Raw genomic sequence first — 18,374 nt, 5'->3', positions numbered from 1 at the left:
AAGGAAGATGTTTATTTTTGGATATTTTCGTTGGCCCCCCTTTTTTGCATCAGAACCAATATTACCATAAAGAGCCTGTATCAAAGTGTATGCAAAAACTATTTTTTTCTTGATTTTTTGAACAATGGACCCACAGAATCCAAAAATTACATCCTACCAAATTGCTCTGCAGAAATGAACCAGTTTACACTGCAGCCCTATGGGGAAGGCGGGGGGCATTGCCCCCGATCCTGGTTATTGTCATTATTTTCATAATCTTTGCCTGTGTTTATGGGATGTGGGATGGCTTCTCATCCTTGTATAATTTGCATTCTTTGAGCTGTGGAGAAGGAAGGAAAGCATCTAGGAGTCTTTTCCAGAGTCCAGGCAGAAGATGCTGTGGGAGGCTTGGATTCCGCGGGTGGTGGCGGAGGGAAAGACCTGAGGATGGAAAGGGCTTGGCAAGTGGGCGTGAGGGTACCCAGGATGTCCCCAGCATGGAGTATCTCAAAGCCACCGCTCCGCCATTAGAACTAATACACGTGTGTGTGTGTGTGTGTGTGTGTGTGTGTGTGTGTGTATCTCCTGGGAAGCTATTAAGTTTCTCATTTTAAACATGAAGAAGGGTGCCTGAGTAGCTCATTCGGTTACGCATCAGACTCTCGGTTTGGGCTTGGGTCACGGTCTCGCGGTTTGCTGAGTCTGAGCCCCACGTCCGGCTCTGTGCTGGCAGTTCAGAACCTTCTTGGGATGCTCTCTCTTCTCCTTCTGTCTCTGCCTCTGCCCCCACTCACAGTCTCTGCCTCTCTCCAAATAAATAAACTTTAAAAACATTTAAAGATGAAGAAACTGACACACGTAAATACACACACAGAGACACCCAGGAGAGACCGACGGATAGACCTGGCTCACCTTCCTCCGTCCTGGAAAAGCCGCTTGGGACAAGGGCACTCACAATTTTCTGGGCAGGAGTCTCCCTGCCCTGACTACCCCCCAGAGCCAGGATAGAACAGGGAGACAGCAGGTTCCTGATGAGATATTTTGTTCCCTGCTTTTGACCGTTGGATTTCTTTAGAGAAATGCTTGGTTATGTCCTTTGTCCATCGTTCTCCTGAGACCAACCCCCGATCTTGAATAATACACTCTGGACGTGGAGCCCATATTCTTGACTCCATCCGGCTGAGGTCAGGCTGCCTGTGGCACAGAAAGCAGGGGCAGGAGGAGTAAAGGTGGGGTCTAGGGGCCTGTCTACTCCAGCAGGAGGCTGTGAGGAGACTGATGGCTGACCTTCCCTTTATTAAGCACCTACGATACGCTCAGTGCATTAAATATATTACCTCACTGTTACACCAGCCCTTGGTTCCACTGGACTGTCCTCTTGACATGAGAAAACAGAGGCTCAGAGTGGTTAATTGGCTTACTGAAGATCACACAGCTAGTTAAGCATCAGAGCCAGAATTTGTCCTGTTCCAAACAGGACAGAGCCCTGTCCTGTTCCAAAGCTATGTTTTCATTATTCCCATGCCCCTCTCTTCCATCATCCCTGCGCTGGTTTCTGTAGCTACCTGCGGGGAAGAGGAAGGTGCTGTCTTTTTGACCTGTGGTCAGGAAGGGAGAGACAGAACATGGGCTTGTGGAAGTAAGCAAAGACCACCCATGTGAGAGCAAGCAAAGGCTGTGTTTTCAGAGCTCGCTATCACAAGGGAGTCAGCCCCCATCGCTTGAGTTTGGAAGAGAATTGAAGGCCGGCCGAGGAATAGGAAATCTTTATAATGGGAGAGAGGGAAGGCTTCAGGTTCTGCTCAGAGGCTGTTGGCATGGAACCTGTGGGTGTGCTCGCTAGAAAGGGGGGTGCCCTATGTGATTGGGTTCGGGGAGCATGTTTGGCTTTTCCCAGTTTGTCCTACGTTGGAAGCAGGGGCAAAATGAGGGAAGCTGTCAGCTGTTGGTCCAGTCTTGGCTGCGTCTGGGCTATTACTACACGGGTATGCGTTGGCTTCCCAGACTAATGGCAGCAGAGTGGTTTCCCTCCTTGGCTGTTGCTACAGGTAGTGATCAGAGTTCTGTTTTTCTATATGGCGTGGCCCCTGTTTGTCTGTGTATCTGGTCTCTCAGACTCCTCCCCAGAGTCCTGGAGGAGGGGCCTTCCTGGCCTGGTGCTGGCCAGAGGCTTCCTGCCTCGGGCTCCCTCCTGCCTTCTGCCCTTTCTGGAGCCCCTGGTCCCGGTAGGTCTCCTTGCTATTTGCTGTGCACCGTCTCAATTCTCATAATAGCCCCCAAAGGGAAATTATATTCGTTATCATTGCCGCATCATAGCTCATCCCCAAATTTAGCAAATATTGATGATTTCACAGTTTTCTGAGGGCCAGGAAGCCAGAAGCGGCGTAGCTGGGTGGTTCTAGCTCAGGGTCTCTTGTGAGGTTGTAGCCCAGGGGTTGGTGGGGGCCACAGTCACTTGAAAGCTCGCCTGGGGGTGAAGGGTTGGCTTCCAGGATGGCTGCCTGACACAGCTCTTGTCTTGAGGCCTCAGTTTCTGCCCAGGTAGACCTTTCCACAGAGCCCCTCTTGAAGAACGTGCTTGGCGGTGGACCACTCGTGGGAGGGGTGGAAGAGTGAGCTTGTAGAGGGCAGTGGGTTAGCTATCATTGTTATGTAAGCTTCATGGCAACCTAATAGAGAGAAACCATTAGCCCCATTTGACAGATGAGAAAATGGAGCCTCTGAAAGGAGAGAGATTTTGCCTGAGGACACAGAGCCTGTAGCTGATGTGGCCAGGATTTAAGCCCTTCTCTACCTTAAAACCTGACCCTAGCTCTTGCCAGCCCTTGGTGTGCGTCCAGGGGGGTGGGGTGGGCTTCGTTGTTAGGGAAAGACGCCCCTCCCCCAGCCCCCAGAGCCTCCGGGAGGCCTCAGGAGCCTGAGAAGTTGTCTGTCAACTGGGCTGCCTTCTCTGCTCTAGAGACAAGGAAGCTGGTGCCTCTGGGCCCAGCTGCCACCCACACAGGACTATTTTTACCCTCCACCTCAGTGACAAGTCTGCATCTCCCCGCTCTGGAAAGGCCATCTGGGTAGTCTGGCTGTCCCAGGAAGAGCCTCCACCCTGAGGCCACCGTTTATGCCCCGCTGTTCCCGCAGCTGTTTCTAGATGAACCTTTAGCTCTCCGGCATGCCTCGGCCAACCGAGGTCAGTACGACGCCTCTGTCCCCTGGATTCCTGTCAGCACAGAGCCCTACGCAGGGTTCGAACCCACGCACTGTGAGATCGTGACCTGAGCCCAAGTCGGACACTTAACCCACCGAGTCACCCAGGCGCCCTGGGGCCATTTTAACGATACGAATGATTTTATTTGCGTCTTCAGACTACACACAGAAACACTTGAAAACTGCAAATACGTGACTGTTGTATAACGCACTTCAGGGAGTGTGAGAACCTTTGGACATAATTTATTTTCTGAAGTGGTCTCAAACAACCCCCTAGGATCCTGCGTGTGCTATTCATTTGTTTGGCAAACTCTCCCCGAGCCGGTAAAGGTTGCCTCCTGCCAGGTTCCTGTCCAAATGATCTCATGTTTCACCCTGGCAGACGGGAAGGTAATAATGTTTTACTGCAACTCTCACAGAATTAAAATAAACACAATTGTCAGGTTCAGCCTTTGTCCCCCATGCGAGGTGGAAAGCAGAGGAGCCCCCCCCCCCCCCGGAAAGCAGCAGGAGGGAGAGACGCGGCAGGGGTTTCTGTGCAGTGGTAGAAAGGGGGCCGCGCCTGTGTAAGTAGCACGGCAGGCAACTGAGACACGGGTCCTGGGGGATCGTGGAGCTTCACACCCCCCTCTCCCCACCCCCCCTCCCCCCACCTGTCCGATTTGTGTTTTGGAGAATACCTGGATTTGGAGGACCTAGGATCTAGTTCTGCTTCTGCCCCTAATTGACTGTGTGACCTTGAGCAAGTTAGACATTCTCCCTGGGCCTCTATTGGCTCATCTGTAAATCAAGGGATGTGGATCAGATCGTCTTCAGTAAAACTGCATTTAGAAAAACAGGTAGTGGGTCAGACGGGCCATGGTCTGCCTTCCTCGGCTCTACATTTCCTGAGGGGTTCGGAGAGCACGGCGCCCAAGATCCGTGCCTGGTCTGCACCTAGAGCGCTGCCTGGGCCCCCATTACCCCAGCTGTGAAAAAAGGAGCATGATTAATACCTGCGTCCCGTGAACTGCCCCTTAGAGGTGACACTGACCAAAAGAGGTCTGTTTTTTTATTTTTTTTATTTTTTTAAATTTAAAAAAAAAATTTTTTTTTTAACGTTTATTTATTTTTGAGACAGAGACAAGCATGAACGGGGGGAGGGTCAGAGAGAGAGGGAGACACAGAATCAGAAGCAGGCTCCAGGCTCTGAGCTGTCAGCACAGAGCCCGACGCGGGGCTCTAACTCACGGAGCGCGAGATCATGACCTGAGCCGAAGTCGGACGCTTAACCGACTAAGCCACCCAGGCGCCCCAAAAGAGGTCTGTTTAATACAGGACTTCTCAGAGCCTTTAATATGTTGGTGTGCATTGTGAATTTCCTGGGGTGGGGGGGGGGGGAGCGGGGCGGGGGAGGGGATGCAGGATGCAATATTTAACTAACACAAACTAATATTTTTTGCACGATGTACCTTTCAGCACAGTTTGGAAAATGCCATCAGCATAAAGAAGGGCTCTCAGTCTTCCTGGGGCTGTACCCCTTTAATAAAAAGGACAGTAGCGGATGCCATATACTGACCCTACATGTGCCTGAACTTACATCCCACCCGCCCTGCCCCGCCCCCCCCCCCCCCAGCCTCAACTCTGCAGGGTGTGTGATAGTATTCGCATGTCAACAGGTGAGGCTCAGAGAGGTGAAGGAACTCGTTCAAGGTCACACAGCTGGGACGTGGCAGGCCTGTCTGGCTCCCAGGCTTCTCCCCTGCACCACACTGCCTTCTTAGCTGTCCTTGTCCTTCCACCTCAAAACGCAGACGCTGGCCCACTTGATTCTAATGCGCAGCCAAGTTTGATAACCATTGTTATAAAAGCAGCGATTGTCAGCATTGACTATAGAATCGCCTGGAAAGATTTTCTAGATGCTGGGAGCAGGGTGGGGGGTAGTAACAGGAAGGAGACGCTCGGGGCCTTTTCTGGGGGTGTAGTAACGTTCTACACTTTTTTTTAATGTTTATTTATTATTGAGAGAGAGAGAGAGAGAGACAGAGAACAAGCAGGGGAGGGGCAGAGAGAGAGGGAGACACAGAATCCGAAGCAGGCTCCAGGCTCCGAGCTGTCAGCACCGACCAACGCGGGGCTTGAACCCACGAACCGTGAGATCCTCACCTGAGCCGAAGTCGGCCGCTTAACCTACTGAGCCACCCAGGCGCCCCCTCCGCTTGATTTTATAATCTTCATAAGAGACAAGATGTTCAGCACTAGATTGTAACCATACTAGACTCTAACCCTAACCCCAACCCCAACCCTAACCCTGACCCTAATCTTAACCTTAACCTTAAGCTAAGCCTCATACTTTTTGATCTGTGTGTTGGATACTTGGGTGTGTCCACTTCTGTGAAAATTGTGGAGGTATATGCTTAGGATTTGTATACTTTTCTCTGTGTAGGTTATTCTATAGCAAAAAAAAAAAAAAAATTTTTTTAAGGAAATAAAAAAAAGCCGTTGTCCTCAGCGCCTTCGCTGCCTCCTGAGAAAAGGCAGTCTGTGGCCCCGGACTCAACGTCTTGAAGATGCTTTTCACAGCATTGAGCAGTTGTTGGCCTTTGAGTGTGTGCCTGTCCTTGACAATGAACACACCTGCTTTCTTACCGCTGCTGCTTCTCCCTGGGCCGGTGCCGGGCTTAGCTACAAATTGCCCGCTGTTGTGCAATGACAGGTACTCAACGGTCAGGCCCCATGGCTGGCTCCACAGCGTGTCCCTCCCACAGTTGGACTGAGAGGACCCCACGCTGCCCAAGTCCCAGGACTTAGGGCAGCAGAGACATAAGCAGCTACAGCAGGGACATAAGCACCTGCGCCTCAGCTGGGAGCCCTCTGCTCATGTCTGCCTTGTATCCTAATGAGTCCCTAAACACATGCTCTCTGGTCTTCACGTACAGACCTGTCGGTGGGCCCATGGATGTCGGAGGTGAAGGCTCTATTTCTCATCATCATCTGCAGTGAGGTGTCGTCACGCGACTCAGTTCTGGCCAAGAGAATGTACGTGAAGTAGTCTGCACAATTCTGGAAATTGCCCTAAGGAGGAGAGTGCTCTTTTCCCTCTGTTCTTTCCTGTTACTTGGGATATGGCCTGGAAGGGCTGCGTTCCAGAAGCCATATTGTGCCGTGGAACAAATCATGCTCGAGGATAAGAGAGCGACAAGACAGGGGAGGCTGGGTCCTCACTGTCATCTTTGCCCCCTGGAGCACCCTGTTGGCTGTGGGCTGACTCCCTCAGAGCAGTTTTTTTTTTTATTTTTTATTAAAAAAAATTTTTTTTTCAACGTTTATTTATTTTTGGGACAGAGAGAGACAGAGCATGAGCAGGGGAGGGGCAGAGAGAGAGGGAGACACAGAATCGGAAACAGGCTCCAGGCTCTGAGCCATCAGCCCAGAGCCTGATGCGGGGCTCGAACTCACGGACCGCGAGATCGTGACCTGGCTGAAGTCGGATGCTTAACCGACTGTGCCACCCAGGCGCCCCTTCCTCAGAGCATTTAACATGAAGGAGAAATGAGCTTCTACCCTATTCGGGCCGATGACACTTGGGGTTTTTCCATTCCTGTCAACTCAACTTAATCCTAAGTAATACTCAGGGCTTCTGACTTGATCTTTGGCCTGAGTTCCTGCCCAGCGTGAGGAGCAGGGTCCTGGCTTGCTCCCCCCGTGGACTGGAATGCTGCCTCCACCCCATCTCGGCAGCTGGACCCTGCCAACTGCACCCCATCCGTGCTGCCTGCAGGATTTTGTGTTGCTGGGCTTGCCTCTTGCCTGGGTGGACTAGAGCCCATCATTCCAGTTGCTTTTCTGGGGTAAGCCCTGCTTCCCTCTCATTCTTTTACCCTTGGATCCTTCCTGTGCCTAACAGGCTGGCCGCTTTCTGGAAAACTACAGCAGGGCCAGTGCCTATACTACCTTCCCCCGTGGACAGTCCAGGAGCAGCCAGTTTCTGAGACATAAAAACAATGGTAAGGTCATTCATTTATTCATTCAGCAGATGAGTGTCTATCATAGGCCCTGGGATCACAACGGTAAGTGAGATGAGATCGAGAGGCAGGCCTAGCATGGTGGGTACAAGCACAGGCTGTAGAGTGAGAATATCAGACACAACCATCCAAGGCACTGGAACTGATCACAAGCATTTTCAGTGGTTTCCTTTAAGAATATGTCCATGGCCTTGGCCGTGTGTGCAAGCCCGTATGAGTCACTACACCTGTCTGGTCCTCAGCTTATCTGAACACGACATGGCTGAACTGGATGATGTTTAAGACTCTGTGCAGGTCTGTCCTCCTATGGTCGTCTTGCAAAAACAAAACAAAACAAAGCACCCAAATCTTGATCTGATCAAACCCCCAGATTCAACTACAGGAAATACAGAAAACAGAGCAATGCGTGAAGCCACGTCATGGGTTTGCAATCACAGAAACCCAGACTGAGGACAATCTGCAGGATACACGACACGCCTTCTCCGGTGATAAATCGCAAGCAAAAAGAGAAAGCTGGAGGAGGAACCTGTGGATTAAAAGAGATTCAAGAGACATCAACCAGTCACATCTGAGCGTATCTGATCCCAATCTTGATTGGATCAAACTGTTCCAAGTGTTTTTTGACCGGACACCATTGGAGATTTGAACACTGGCTGAATACGTGACGATGTTAAAGAACTGTTGTTTCGAGAAAGATACTAGTGATTGACAAAGCGCAGAGACGCAGCCAGCAGCAGGGGCCTATTATGAAATAGGGCCGGGAAGTAGGGGAGAAGAGACTGCCGGGAGTCTTACCCCCAGCTCGGCCATTAGCTCACTCGAGTCCCTTCCTCTCCCCAGGCCTCGGTTTCCCCATCTAGGGAATGAAGCAGGTGGACCCAGTGTTTAACCTTGGCTTCCTTTTGCTTTGTCTTCACATGGGCAGCCCTGGAGCCTTTACTCGGTGCCTATCAACCCCACCCTGTGGCCACAGCAGCATAAAAGCAGCAGGAAGGCCGGAAGGCCAGAACCGCTGGCTCCTGCAGAACCTAGAAGAGGCCACCGCCCTGGGGCCACTCGCTTGAAGGATCAAGCTTCAGGATCCCAGGCAGGCTGGTCCAGTCCTGAGGGAAAGGATGAACTTCACTTACTCACGAACCATGGGCAAGAGTTATCTGCTCACTGGGATGCTTTGGCCTTGTTCTGATAACTGGGCGTTCTGGTGAGTTCTCTTGGCCTGCATCCTGATCTGGTCAAGCTGCTCAGGACTCCAGCTGAGGTGGGGTACCGCTGCCTCTAACACACTCCTATGGACACACATGAACAGTGCCACCGCATTGCTACAGGTCACGTGCCCCTCGATTCCTCGTGCTGGCCTCTGTTAAAGGCCATCCTTTCATCACTATGAACGTATCAGTCTTAACACGGAACCTCACGCGGTGCAAATGCTTAGCAAATAAATAGGGAAGATTTCCTTCCTGGACCATCAGAGACGTTTAAAATTCTCTGGAAGCATCAGGAACTTTATCTCCAGGAGGATAAGCTGAAATACTCATCGCCTGCTACCAACACCAACCAGTTTCACACACGAATTAAATAATACCCCAGCCCCAAAGAGAAAGAAAGACAATTCTGTTATAATGAGCAGTAAGAGCAGGCATCTGGGTGGCTCAGTTGGTTGAGCCTCCAACTTCGGCTCGGGTCACCATCTCGTGGTTCATAGGTTCAAGCCCCGCATCGAGCTCTGTGTTGACAGCTCAGAGCCTAGAGTCTGCTTCAGATTCTGTGTCTCCCTCTCTCCGCTCCTCCCCTTCTCTCTCTCTCTCTCTCTCTCTCTCTCTCTCTCTCTCTCAAAAATAAATAAACATTAAATTTATTTGTTTAATGTTAATCAATAATGTTTATTTTTGAGAGAGAAAGAGAGAGAGCAGGGGAGGGGCAGAAAGAGAGACAGGGAGAGAGGGAGAATCCTAAGCAGGATCTGCGTCAGAGCCTGACACAGGACTCAATCCCATGAACTGTGAGATCATGACCTGATCTGAAACCAAGAGTCAGATGCTTAAGTGAGTGAGCCACCCGGGTGCCCCTGACCATTTCTTTCTTTCTTTCTTTGTTTGAATGTATTTATTGTTTAATTTACATCCAAGTTAGTTAGCATGGGGCAACAATGATTTCAGGAGTAGATTCCTTAATTCCTTTTATCCATTTAGCCCATCCCCCCTCCCACAACCCCTCCTGTAACCCTCAGTTTGTTCTCCATATTTATGAGTCTCTTCTGTTTTGTCCCCCTCCCTGTTTTTAGATTATTTTTGTTTCCCTTCCCTTATGTTCATCTGTTTTGTCTCTTAAAGTCTTCATATGAGTGAAGTCGTATGATTTTTGTCTTTCTCTGACTAATTTCACTTAGCATAATACCCTCCAGTTCCATCCACATAGTTGCAAATGGCAAGATTTCATTCTTTTTGACGGCCGAGTAATACTCCATTGTATTACCCGAGTAATACTCCATTGTATGCCCCGTCTTCGTTATCCATGCATCCATCGATGGACATTTGGGCTCTTTCCATACTTTGGCTATCGTTGATAGTGCTGCTGTAAAGATGGGGGTGCATGTGTCCCTGTGAAACAGCACACCTGTATCCCTTGGATAAATACCTAGTAATGCAATGGCTGGGTCTAGGGTAGTTCTATTTTTAATTTTTTGAGGACCCTCCATACTGTTTCCCAGAGTGGCTGCCCCAGCTTGCACTCCCACCAACAATGTGAAAGAGATCCTCTTTCTCTGCATCCTCGCCAACATCTATTGTTGGCTGAGTTGTAACATTAAAAAAAAAAATCAAAAACTGGTAAAAAATGAGCAGTAACAGCTACATCCGCCATGTTAGTATCAAACCCAGTTTCAAATCCTTGCTCTGCCTCCCACTAGCTCTGTGACTTCGGGCGAGTCACTTAACCTCTCTGCAGCGGATTTCACAAGAGTGCTGTGAAGGTGAAATTGTTCACTGCTTACGGTGTTTGGCATCATGCCCCACACGCTGGGAAGGCTCAGCCTGTGTTAGCAACAGTTCTTACTGGCAATCCTCCGTGGTGGCCTCCCATGGGTGCTCCCCATCTCCTCCCCACCCCCAATTCCACCTTGTCTCCTTTCCCTCGGCCTTATAAAAAATCTTTTCGGTGCTTCATTCTTTAGCTTAGTTGGCTGATGGAATCTTGTCGTGTTTTATAGTTGGTGGGGTTTCAGGCAAGGCGGAAAGCCAGTAGAGAGGCTACTTCAGGCCTAGGTCTTCCAGAGGCACCTTGAGAATCGCAACTTGCTGGGGCCATCTCCAACTACTCCGTATCAGCCCTGCAGATAACTCACGTGGAGCTATGGCTACCGCCCACCTCCCCAGGAGGGGAGCACACTGGAGGGACTTCTTAATTGTGGGTGCCGGGCGACTCACGCTTCCTGTATGTGGGCCGCTGCTTCCCCCTAGTGGCCACTGGATAGATTGCACAGCGAGTTGGCCTGAGGACAACGATGTGGGAGAAGTACCTCCCCCCGCCTCCCCCGGGGAAGGGGGGGGGGGGTTCTCAACCATGACAGACCTGTAACTCCCTTCTCATAAAATGTATTGTGTGTAACTATAGTATACCTTATTCAGGTATTGGCCTACACTGAACGACGTATTTCTAAAAATACGATTTGATAATCTTTGACGTACGTATATACCCATGAAACCGCCATCACAATCAAGATAGTTAATATCTCTTCGCTCCCCAAAGTTTTCTTGTGCCCTTCAGTAACCCCTCCCTCCGCCCCTTTCTGCTCCCCCATCCCCAGGCAACAACTACTGGTCTACTTTCTGTCATTATAGATTGGTTGACATTTTCTAGAGTTTCTTATCAATGGAACCGTGCAGTGTCTGCTTTTGTTTCTCCTCCTCTTCTTCCTCGTCCTCCTCCTTCTCCTCCTCCTCTCCTCTCCCTCCCTCTCCTCCTCTTTCTTCTTCTTTTTTCGGTCTGACTTCTTTCCCTCAGCATAATCACTTTGAAATTTATCCATTGCATGGACCAGTAGTATATTCCTTTTTATTACTAGGTAGTATTTCCATTGTATGAATGTACTGCCATTTGTCCATTCAGAATGTTGGTACTTTTAAAAATCAGTCTACTGCCCTAACTATAATAGGAACTGAAAGAAAGAACTAAAACAATAGGTAAATCCCATGTAAATGCTCAGACCTGATCGCCCCGGAACATACAATGATGTAGTCAGATACTTCACCTATACATACAGTTCCATGGACCCGCTTCTTTGCCGGAGGCTTTGGTTTGGCTCCAAAGGCCAGCGGTTGACCCCTCCACACAGGAGGGGACGATGCTGTGTGGCCTGACGCGTGGGGCCCGAGACTGAGCAGGAGAGGTGGACACAGGCAGATGTCAGCTCCGTGGAAAGATTTCTCACAGGGCTGACCATCAGGGAGGCATGGCCAGTCTCATACGCTAAGGTCCATATTTGATTTCTCAAAGGTGTGTTTGTATTTTACTTACCTTGCATTTCCGAGCGCAACACGGGGGCTTTCTGTTGGCACTTTTCTGAACCGAGACTTAAGACTTATTTCCTGCCCTCTGCTGTAAAGGCCAGTAGCAGGCATTGGCACATCTCTATCCTGCTGGGAGCCTGTCTCAGGACGGAATATACTTTTATGGAAGAAAGTGTTTAGTGGTGCTTTTGAGGCAACAAGACTTTAGAAACTTCTACTACAGAGGCGCCTGGGTGGCTCAGTCAATTAAGCATCCGGCTCACATCATGATCTCATGGTTTCGTGAGTTCAAGCCCCGAGTTGGGCTCTGTGCTGGCAGCATGGAGCCTGCTTGGGATATTCTCTCTCTCTCTCTCTCTCTCTCTCTCTCTCTCTCTCCTCCTCTGCTCACTCTGTCTCTCTCAAAATAAATAAACTTAAAAAAAAAGAAACTTCTAAAAATAAAGCCTTCAGTTATACTTACCTTCTTGGATAATCTATCCACCATGTTATTATTAAAGGAGTCTGTTGTTTGGTGGTAACCCTTGACTTCAGACTGGCTTGTTCTTGCAAGGAACCCATTCCAGAAACTGAAGAATTTCCTTTAACCAGCTCTAATGCTACAGAGAAGTATCAAAGTCCATAGCAAGTATGGTGGGACATATAATATGCGAGGTCTCTAGTCTTTGTTTCTTTTTCTTTTTCTTTTCTCCTCCTCCTCCTCCTTCTTTTGAAAGAGAGAGAGTGAGAGCCCATGTATGCACCCATGCATGTGAGTACGGGAGGAGCAGAGAGAGAGAGAGAAGGAGAGAGAATCTCAAGCAATCTCCACATCCAGCGTGGAGCCCAATGCGGGGCTCGATTTTGCGGTTCGCGAGATCATGACCTGAGCCAAAATCAAGGGTCGGACGCTTAACTGACTGAGCCACCCAGACCCCCTCTAGTCTTTGTTTCTTGATTCTGTTTTTAATACGTCACCCACATGTTCCCCCCCCACCGCCCCCGAAGTCCCTTAAATATCTTAATGCTTCCATTCTTATTCTTTGCTTCTTGTTGTTTGCCTTGGAAATGTTTTCCTTCTATTTTTTTCTAACTTCTCGTTGCATGATCCGTCCGTTTGTTTTGCTTTGTTTGAAGGAAAGCAGTTAAGACTACACATTTGCTTCTAAATACATTTTGATTAAGTTTCAGAAACGGCCTGTGTTCCTTCATTCTCATCGTTTTAGAAACCTGTTATTCCAGATTTTAATTTGCCTTTGACCTAATAATTATGCAGGGGGGGAAAGTATGTGCGTGTTTCTTTGAAAGTCATAAGAAATTGGGTGGTTATTTTTACACTGTAGCCTGAGTGTGGAGCCTATAGAATTCCTCCTTTGTGGAGAGCTTGACGTATTATTTGTAGCCTAGCTTAGAGTCAAATTGTGTAAATATTCGTGAAGTAGTTGAGAAGGTGTGTATTCTGTGGGATAAAGTACAAGCCCGATAATAAAGCCCAAAATTCAGTCTTGTAAATATATGGTTTGAATATATTCCAAAGACAGTGGTGGACCATCTCTGGTGTCTCCGTCCCTGTTTAAGTCTATAAGCTCTGTGGTCTGTACTCATTCTCTTTGGTCTCCTTGTTTTCCACATGCCTTTCCGCTCTGCACTTGGAGAGCTTTTCAAGTGTGTGGCTCCAGCCTCGAGGAACTTTTCTGTGCTGTGGACTCTGCTCTTTGCGCCTTCAATGCAGATCTCATTCCCGGCAGTGGATTTGGGTTCCTTGCATTCTGCATTTCGGCAAGCTGTATCCATCTTCCTCATATCTTACGGAGAACTCAAAGCGGACATTTCCTTACAGTGTCCTGTTTTCTAGAGCAATTTATTTCCAGAAGCATCCTCTTCCAGCATTGCCCTGAGAACTGGCAAGAGAAGTCCCCAAGTGGGCCCTGTGCTTCAGAGTTCCCCACAGCGGGGGCGCCCGGGAGGCTCAGGTGGTGAAGCCTCCGACTTGGGCTCAGGTCGTGATCTCGCGGGTCGTGGGTTCAAGCCCCGCATCGGGCTCTGTGCTGACATCTCGGAGCCTGGAGCCTGCTTCGGATTCTGTGTCTCCCTCTCTCTCTCTGCCCCTCCCCCGCTCGTGCTCTGTCTCTCTCTCAAAAATGAATAAACCTTAAAAAAAATTAGAAAATAGAGTACCCCCCAACAAAATAATCAAATTTATTAAGGACCGCACAATGCCTCTGGCGCTCAGCACTCGCACAGCAGGACCTAACCCTAAACATCCGTGCTCTTCAACAATGTTCAGGCCCCAGGGAGATGCTTCACATCTGACCCTATATTGATGGGGAGAAAAATGCATCAGCTTCGAAAAGTTTAACAAAAGCTTGATGGGCCCCTGCTAGGTACTATCTCGGAGGGCAGAGAGATTTTCAGCAGAGAAGGACTTAGGTAAGAGAAAAGACAAATTAACTTGCCAGATCTTTCCTCTCCGCCGGAATGCAACAGATTAAACACAATGAAAGGGCATTTTCTAGTCGTGCTGACTATAGTTTCTTGTTTGCATCTTCTGATTCGTGGTTCTGGGGGTCCTACACATGAATTAGGACGTCATTTGCATCCGTCGTAAATGGAAACTGAGGACATTTTTGCGACATTACATAAGCCATGTTACACAGTATTCAAATTTGCATGTATATCTAGGCTTTAGACGTAACGATACTGATTCTTTACACAGGCAGCGAGATGGACACTGAATGCTAGAATTATGAATTTTAACATTTTTATTTAAAAACTCGGGGCGCCTGGGTGGCTCAGTCGGTTAAGCGTCCGACTTCGGCTCAGGTCATGATCTTGCAGTTTGTGGGTTCAGGCCCCGCATCGGGCTCTGTGCTGACAGCTGAGAGCCTGGAGCCTGTTTCAGATTCTGTGTCTCCCTCTCTCTCTGGCCCTTCCCCTCTCAAGCTCTGTCTCTCTCAGTCTCTCTCAAAAATAAATAAACAGTAAAAAAATTTTTAAAATAAATAAAAAAAATAAAAACTTACTTATTTTGGGGGGGGGGGTGCCTGACTGGCTCAATTGGGAAACATTAAACATTTGAAAAATAAACATTTTTTAAAAATTAGAAGAAAAAGAACATGTGACTCTTGATCGCAGGGTCACGAGTTTGAGCCCCATGTCGTGGTTAAATTTACTAAAAATAAATATATAAATAAATAAGTAATAAAAAGTTACTTATTTATAAATCAAATTTTAAATTAAATGTATAATTTAAATACGATTTAAGTTAAACTTTAAAATTAAGTTACTTAATAAAATTTAATTAAGGTTTTAGAGAGTATCATGATACACAGTATTTGGACTTATGTATATTTGATATAAAAATTTGATATTCAGTAATTCTAATCTTTAGTTTGCCTTCTGCATAGATACTTTTCAATGTTTAAAAAAAACCCTAACATTTTGGAAAAACACTGGAAAAATTTTTCATAAAAAATTGTCGCAAAAAAATTAATAAAAAATGAATATATTTACATTTTTCTTCTTTGAATATAATTGTTTTTAATCCTTAAGTAAATTTTAAAATCTTTTTGTTTAAGAGGAAGTGTGTGAGTGGAGGGGGGCAGAGAGAGAGAGAGAGAGAGAGAGAATCTTAAGCAGCCTCCAGGCTCAGTGCTGAGCCCCAAGCAGGACTCCATCCCAGGACCCTGGGATCATGACCTGAGCCGAAATCAAGAATTGGGTGCTCAACCGACTGAACCACCCAGGCACCCCTAAGATCTTGATTATCCTAACATAATTAGGGGCGCCTGGGTGGCTCAGTTGTTGAAGCATCCGACTCTTGGTTTCCCCTCGTGTCATGACCTCACAGTTCTTGAGTTCAAGCCCCGCATGAGGCTCTGTGCTGACAGTGAAGAACCTGCTTGGGATTCTCTCTCTCTCCTTCTCTCTCTGCCCCTCTCCCACTCGCTCTCTCTGTCTCTGTCTCTCTCTCTCAAAATAAATAAATAAACTTAAAAAAAAATAACATGATTAGCGATTTTGCTGAAAGGAAGAGAAGAAAAATTCCATGGGGTATTCATCATCATTTATGAATGAGGTATACATTTCTTACTCATCCCAACATCGTCAGTCCGAGCTGCAATGTCCTTGGGAAGAAAAGTCTGGAGGCAGAAGGTACAGGGCAGCACTGCCCACTTAAAGGCTCTTCCGGCTGCCTTCTTTCCGCCAGCCCCTACCATCCTGTTGCAGAGGGTAGTGTAGCCACCGGTAATAAAACTTTCCTTTGCCTCCTTTCTGCTACAGCAGGTGGAAGTATGCTTCGGACTTCTTTGGTGACTAGTGACACTAGGATGTGTGAGCTTCACGGGGAGGTGACAGATTGTCGGGTCACCGCTTCACAGGTGGTTAACCCCACGCTCCCTCCTATGCAGGCCTCTCTTGGTTGCAATTGACAGAAACTCACCTCGAACTTATTGGCGCAGGAAGGGACATTTATTGAATTGCAGGATTGCAGTAAGGGCAAGACTGTGTTTGGGTCCCGGAAAGGGTGGACTCTAGGATTGGAATCCTGTCTGGACTCTGCTCCCTCTTCAAGGAAGCTTATGCTCTCAGATGGGCTGTGTCCACATGATTCCAAACTGTCGGCCTCTGGCCTCACTCCTGAAGGCTTCCGCTGTAAAGCTGAGCTGTTCCACTTAATTTCTATTCAAAATATAGTGGTGGGGGCCATAGGCACACCCTGTCACCCGGAGCACAGTGTCCTGTGACTGGCACTCTCCACTACAGCCCCATGGGGGAAGGAGTTCCCCCAAAGATGGTACCACCCACCAAAGGGAAGGGAGGTGAGGAGGCAGAACAACCAGGACCCTCTGTGCGGCCCCACCCAGGGGCCTTCATGACAGTGATCGCCAGTCAGTGCTTCCAGACCCATCGTACTTTCTGCGGGAAGCTTGCATGGGCCTCCGTTTGCATGGTTTGGACCCAAGTATGTCCAGGAGAATGATGACGTCACAGAACTGCGGTTCCAGAAGGCAGGGTGGCCCAGCGCTCCCACCTTCTTTAGAACATGGGGAGCTGTGACCTAGGCGGGGCTAGAGTATAGTTCATGAGGAAGAGACTCTTCGTTCTACTGATTCTTGAGGAAAGCCCTGGCTGTCTGGGACCTGGGGTCAGAGAGGGGTAGGAGAGAGGTAAGCTTCGGAAGGGGAGGTGAGAATGCATCTACCAGAGGCACCGTATTCCCCATGGAGACCCCAAGGGGGTACTTCATGGGCAGAGAGAGAGCTCACCTGCTTCCCAAGGCTCAGTGACCCCTGGCAAGTCTCGGAAGGAACCTCCTGAGTCAGGGTGGAGCAGGGTTGCATGGGACACACTCATACTAAAAAATTATTTGTTGTTTGTCTGAAATGCTAATGTAGTTGGGCATCCTGTAAAATTTTCTTTACTAAATCTGGCAACACCAGGGGGAGGGAGAGAAGCAAAAGAATGTTCACGAGCTCAGGCTGGTACGGAGTGAGGTTAGAAGACATCTGTGAGGAAACAAGGCCATTAGGGCAGCCATCTTGCCCAAGCAGAAGCTTCCTGACACTGCAGCGTGTGGGTGGAGGAACCTAGGCCTTTGCTCTCAGGAACATACACCTACTTTCAGGGCAAAGATACACACGCACACAGTGACAGAAATAGCCCCATTCTGTGTTTTCATGGCATTGATAGTTTTTTTTTCCAATGTTTATTTATTTTTGAGAGAGACAGAGAGACAGAGTGTGAGCGGCAGAGGGGTAGAGAGAGAGGGAGACACAGAACCCAAAGCAGGCTCCAGGCTCCGAGCTGTCAGCACAGAGCCCGATGCTGGGCCTGAACCCATGAACCACGAGATCATGACCTGAGCCGAAGTTGGATGCTTAACCGACTGAGCCAGCCCAGGTGCCCCATCCAGTTCTTCACCAAGCTTCCCACCACCTTAGATTTAATATCCATTGATGATTCTTGCCCAAACTAATCTATGATGGCTGCAGAGTGATGATTTTCCAACCTCATGACCACCTCCACGTTTATCACTCACCATCTTATTGTCAGGAAGCGCTCCAACCCCATCGCCGTTATGTATCTGTTTGTCTATTTATTACTATTAAGGACTCAGGGATTCCTATCTCTTTCACTAGATTATAATGTGTCACTATCATAATTTTTTTCAAAGACGCTCTAGGCCCAAGGTGGGGTGCTAACTCATGAGCCTGAAATCAAGAGTCGCTTGCTCCACCAACTGAGCCGGCCAAGCTCCCCTGTCACTATCTTTATTTGTGTTGATGGCCAAAATGTCCCAGACTACCTTAGAAACCATTCTGTATTAATTCTGTAGCTATGACACCAAAAAAGCATAAGCAACAAAAGAAAAGGTAGAGAAAATGGTCTTCATCATCATTGAATTCTTTTGTTTCTAAGAATACCATCAAGAAAGTGAAAGGCAACCCACAGAATGCGAGAAAATATTTGCAAGCCATGTATCTGATAAAGACTTTTTTATTTTTTATTTTTTTTAATTTATTGTCTTTAATTTTATTTTTTATTTGTTAAGAGTTACATCCAAATTAGTTAGCATCTAGTGCAACAATGATTTCAGGAGTAGATTCCTTAGTGCCCCTTGCCCATTTAGCCCGTCCCCCCTCCCACACCCCCTCCAGTAACCCTGTTTGCTCTCTATATTTATGAGTCTCTTCTGTTTTGT

The 18,374-nt window shown here is 48.1% G+C and overlaps 1 protein-coding gene across 6 annotated transcripts in view; it reads left to right on the top strand.

The window, feature by feature from the left end:
* The window catches only part of GOSR2 (golgi SNAP receptor complex member 2), a 68,121-nt gene that overhangs the window by 43,190 nt on the left and 6,557 nt on the right, over positions 1-18,374 (top strand). Inside the window, exon 5 of one of the 6 annotated variants that reach the window (XM_043584844.1) lies at positions 8,110-8,652. The exons of 4 other annotated variants lie outside the window; for them this stretch is intronic. In XM_043584844.1, coding sequence (XP_043440779.1) covers positions 8,110-8,370 — 261 coding nt within the window. In that variant the 3' untranslated portion in view covers positions 8,371-8,652. Of the gene's footprint in view, positions 1-8,109; positions 8,653-15,646; positions 16,840-18,374 lie in introns of those variants that run through there. One more of the 6 variants, XM_043584850.1, reaches the window with a different exon arrangement.

This window comes from Prionailurus bengalensis, chromosome E1, assembly GCF_016509475.1.
Source record: "Prionailurus bengalensis isolate Pbe53 chromosome E1, Fcat_Pben_1.1_paternal_pri, whole genome shotgun sequence".
NCBI lineage: Eukaryota > Metazoa > Chordata > Mammalia > Carnivora > Felidae > Prionailurus > Prionailurus bengalensis.
Note: the sequence above shows the minus strand (reverse complement) of the source record. Positions and strands in the feature narration are given on the sequence as shown.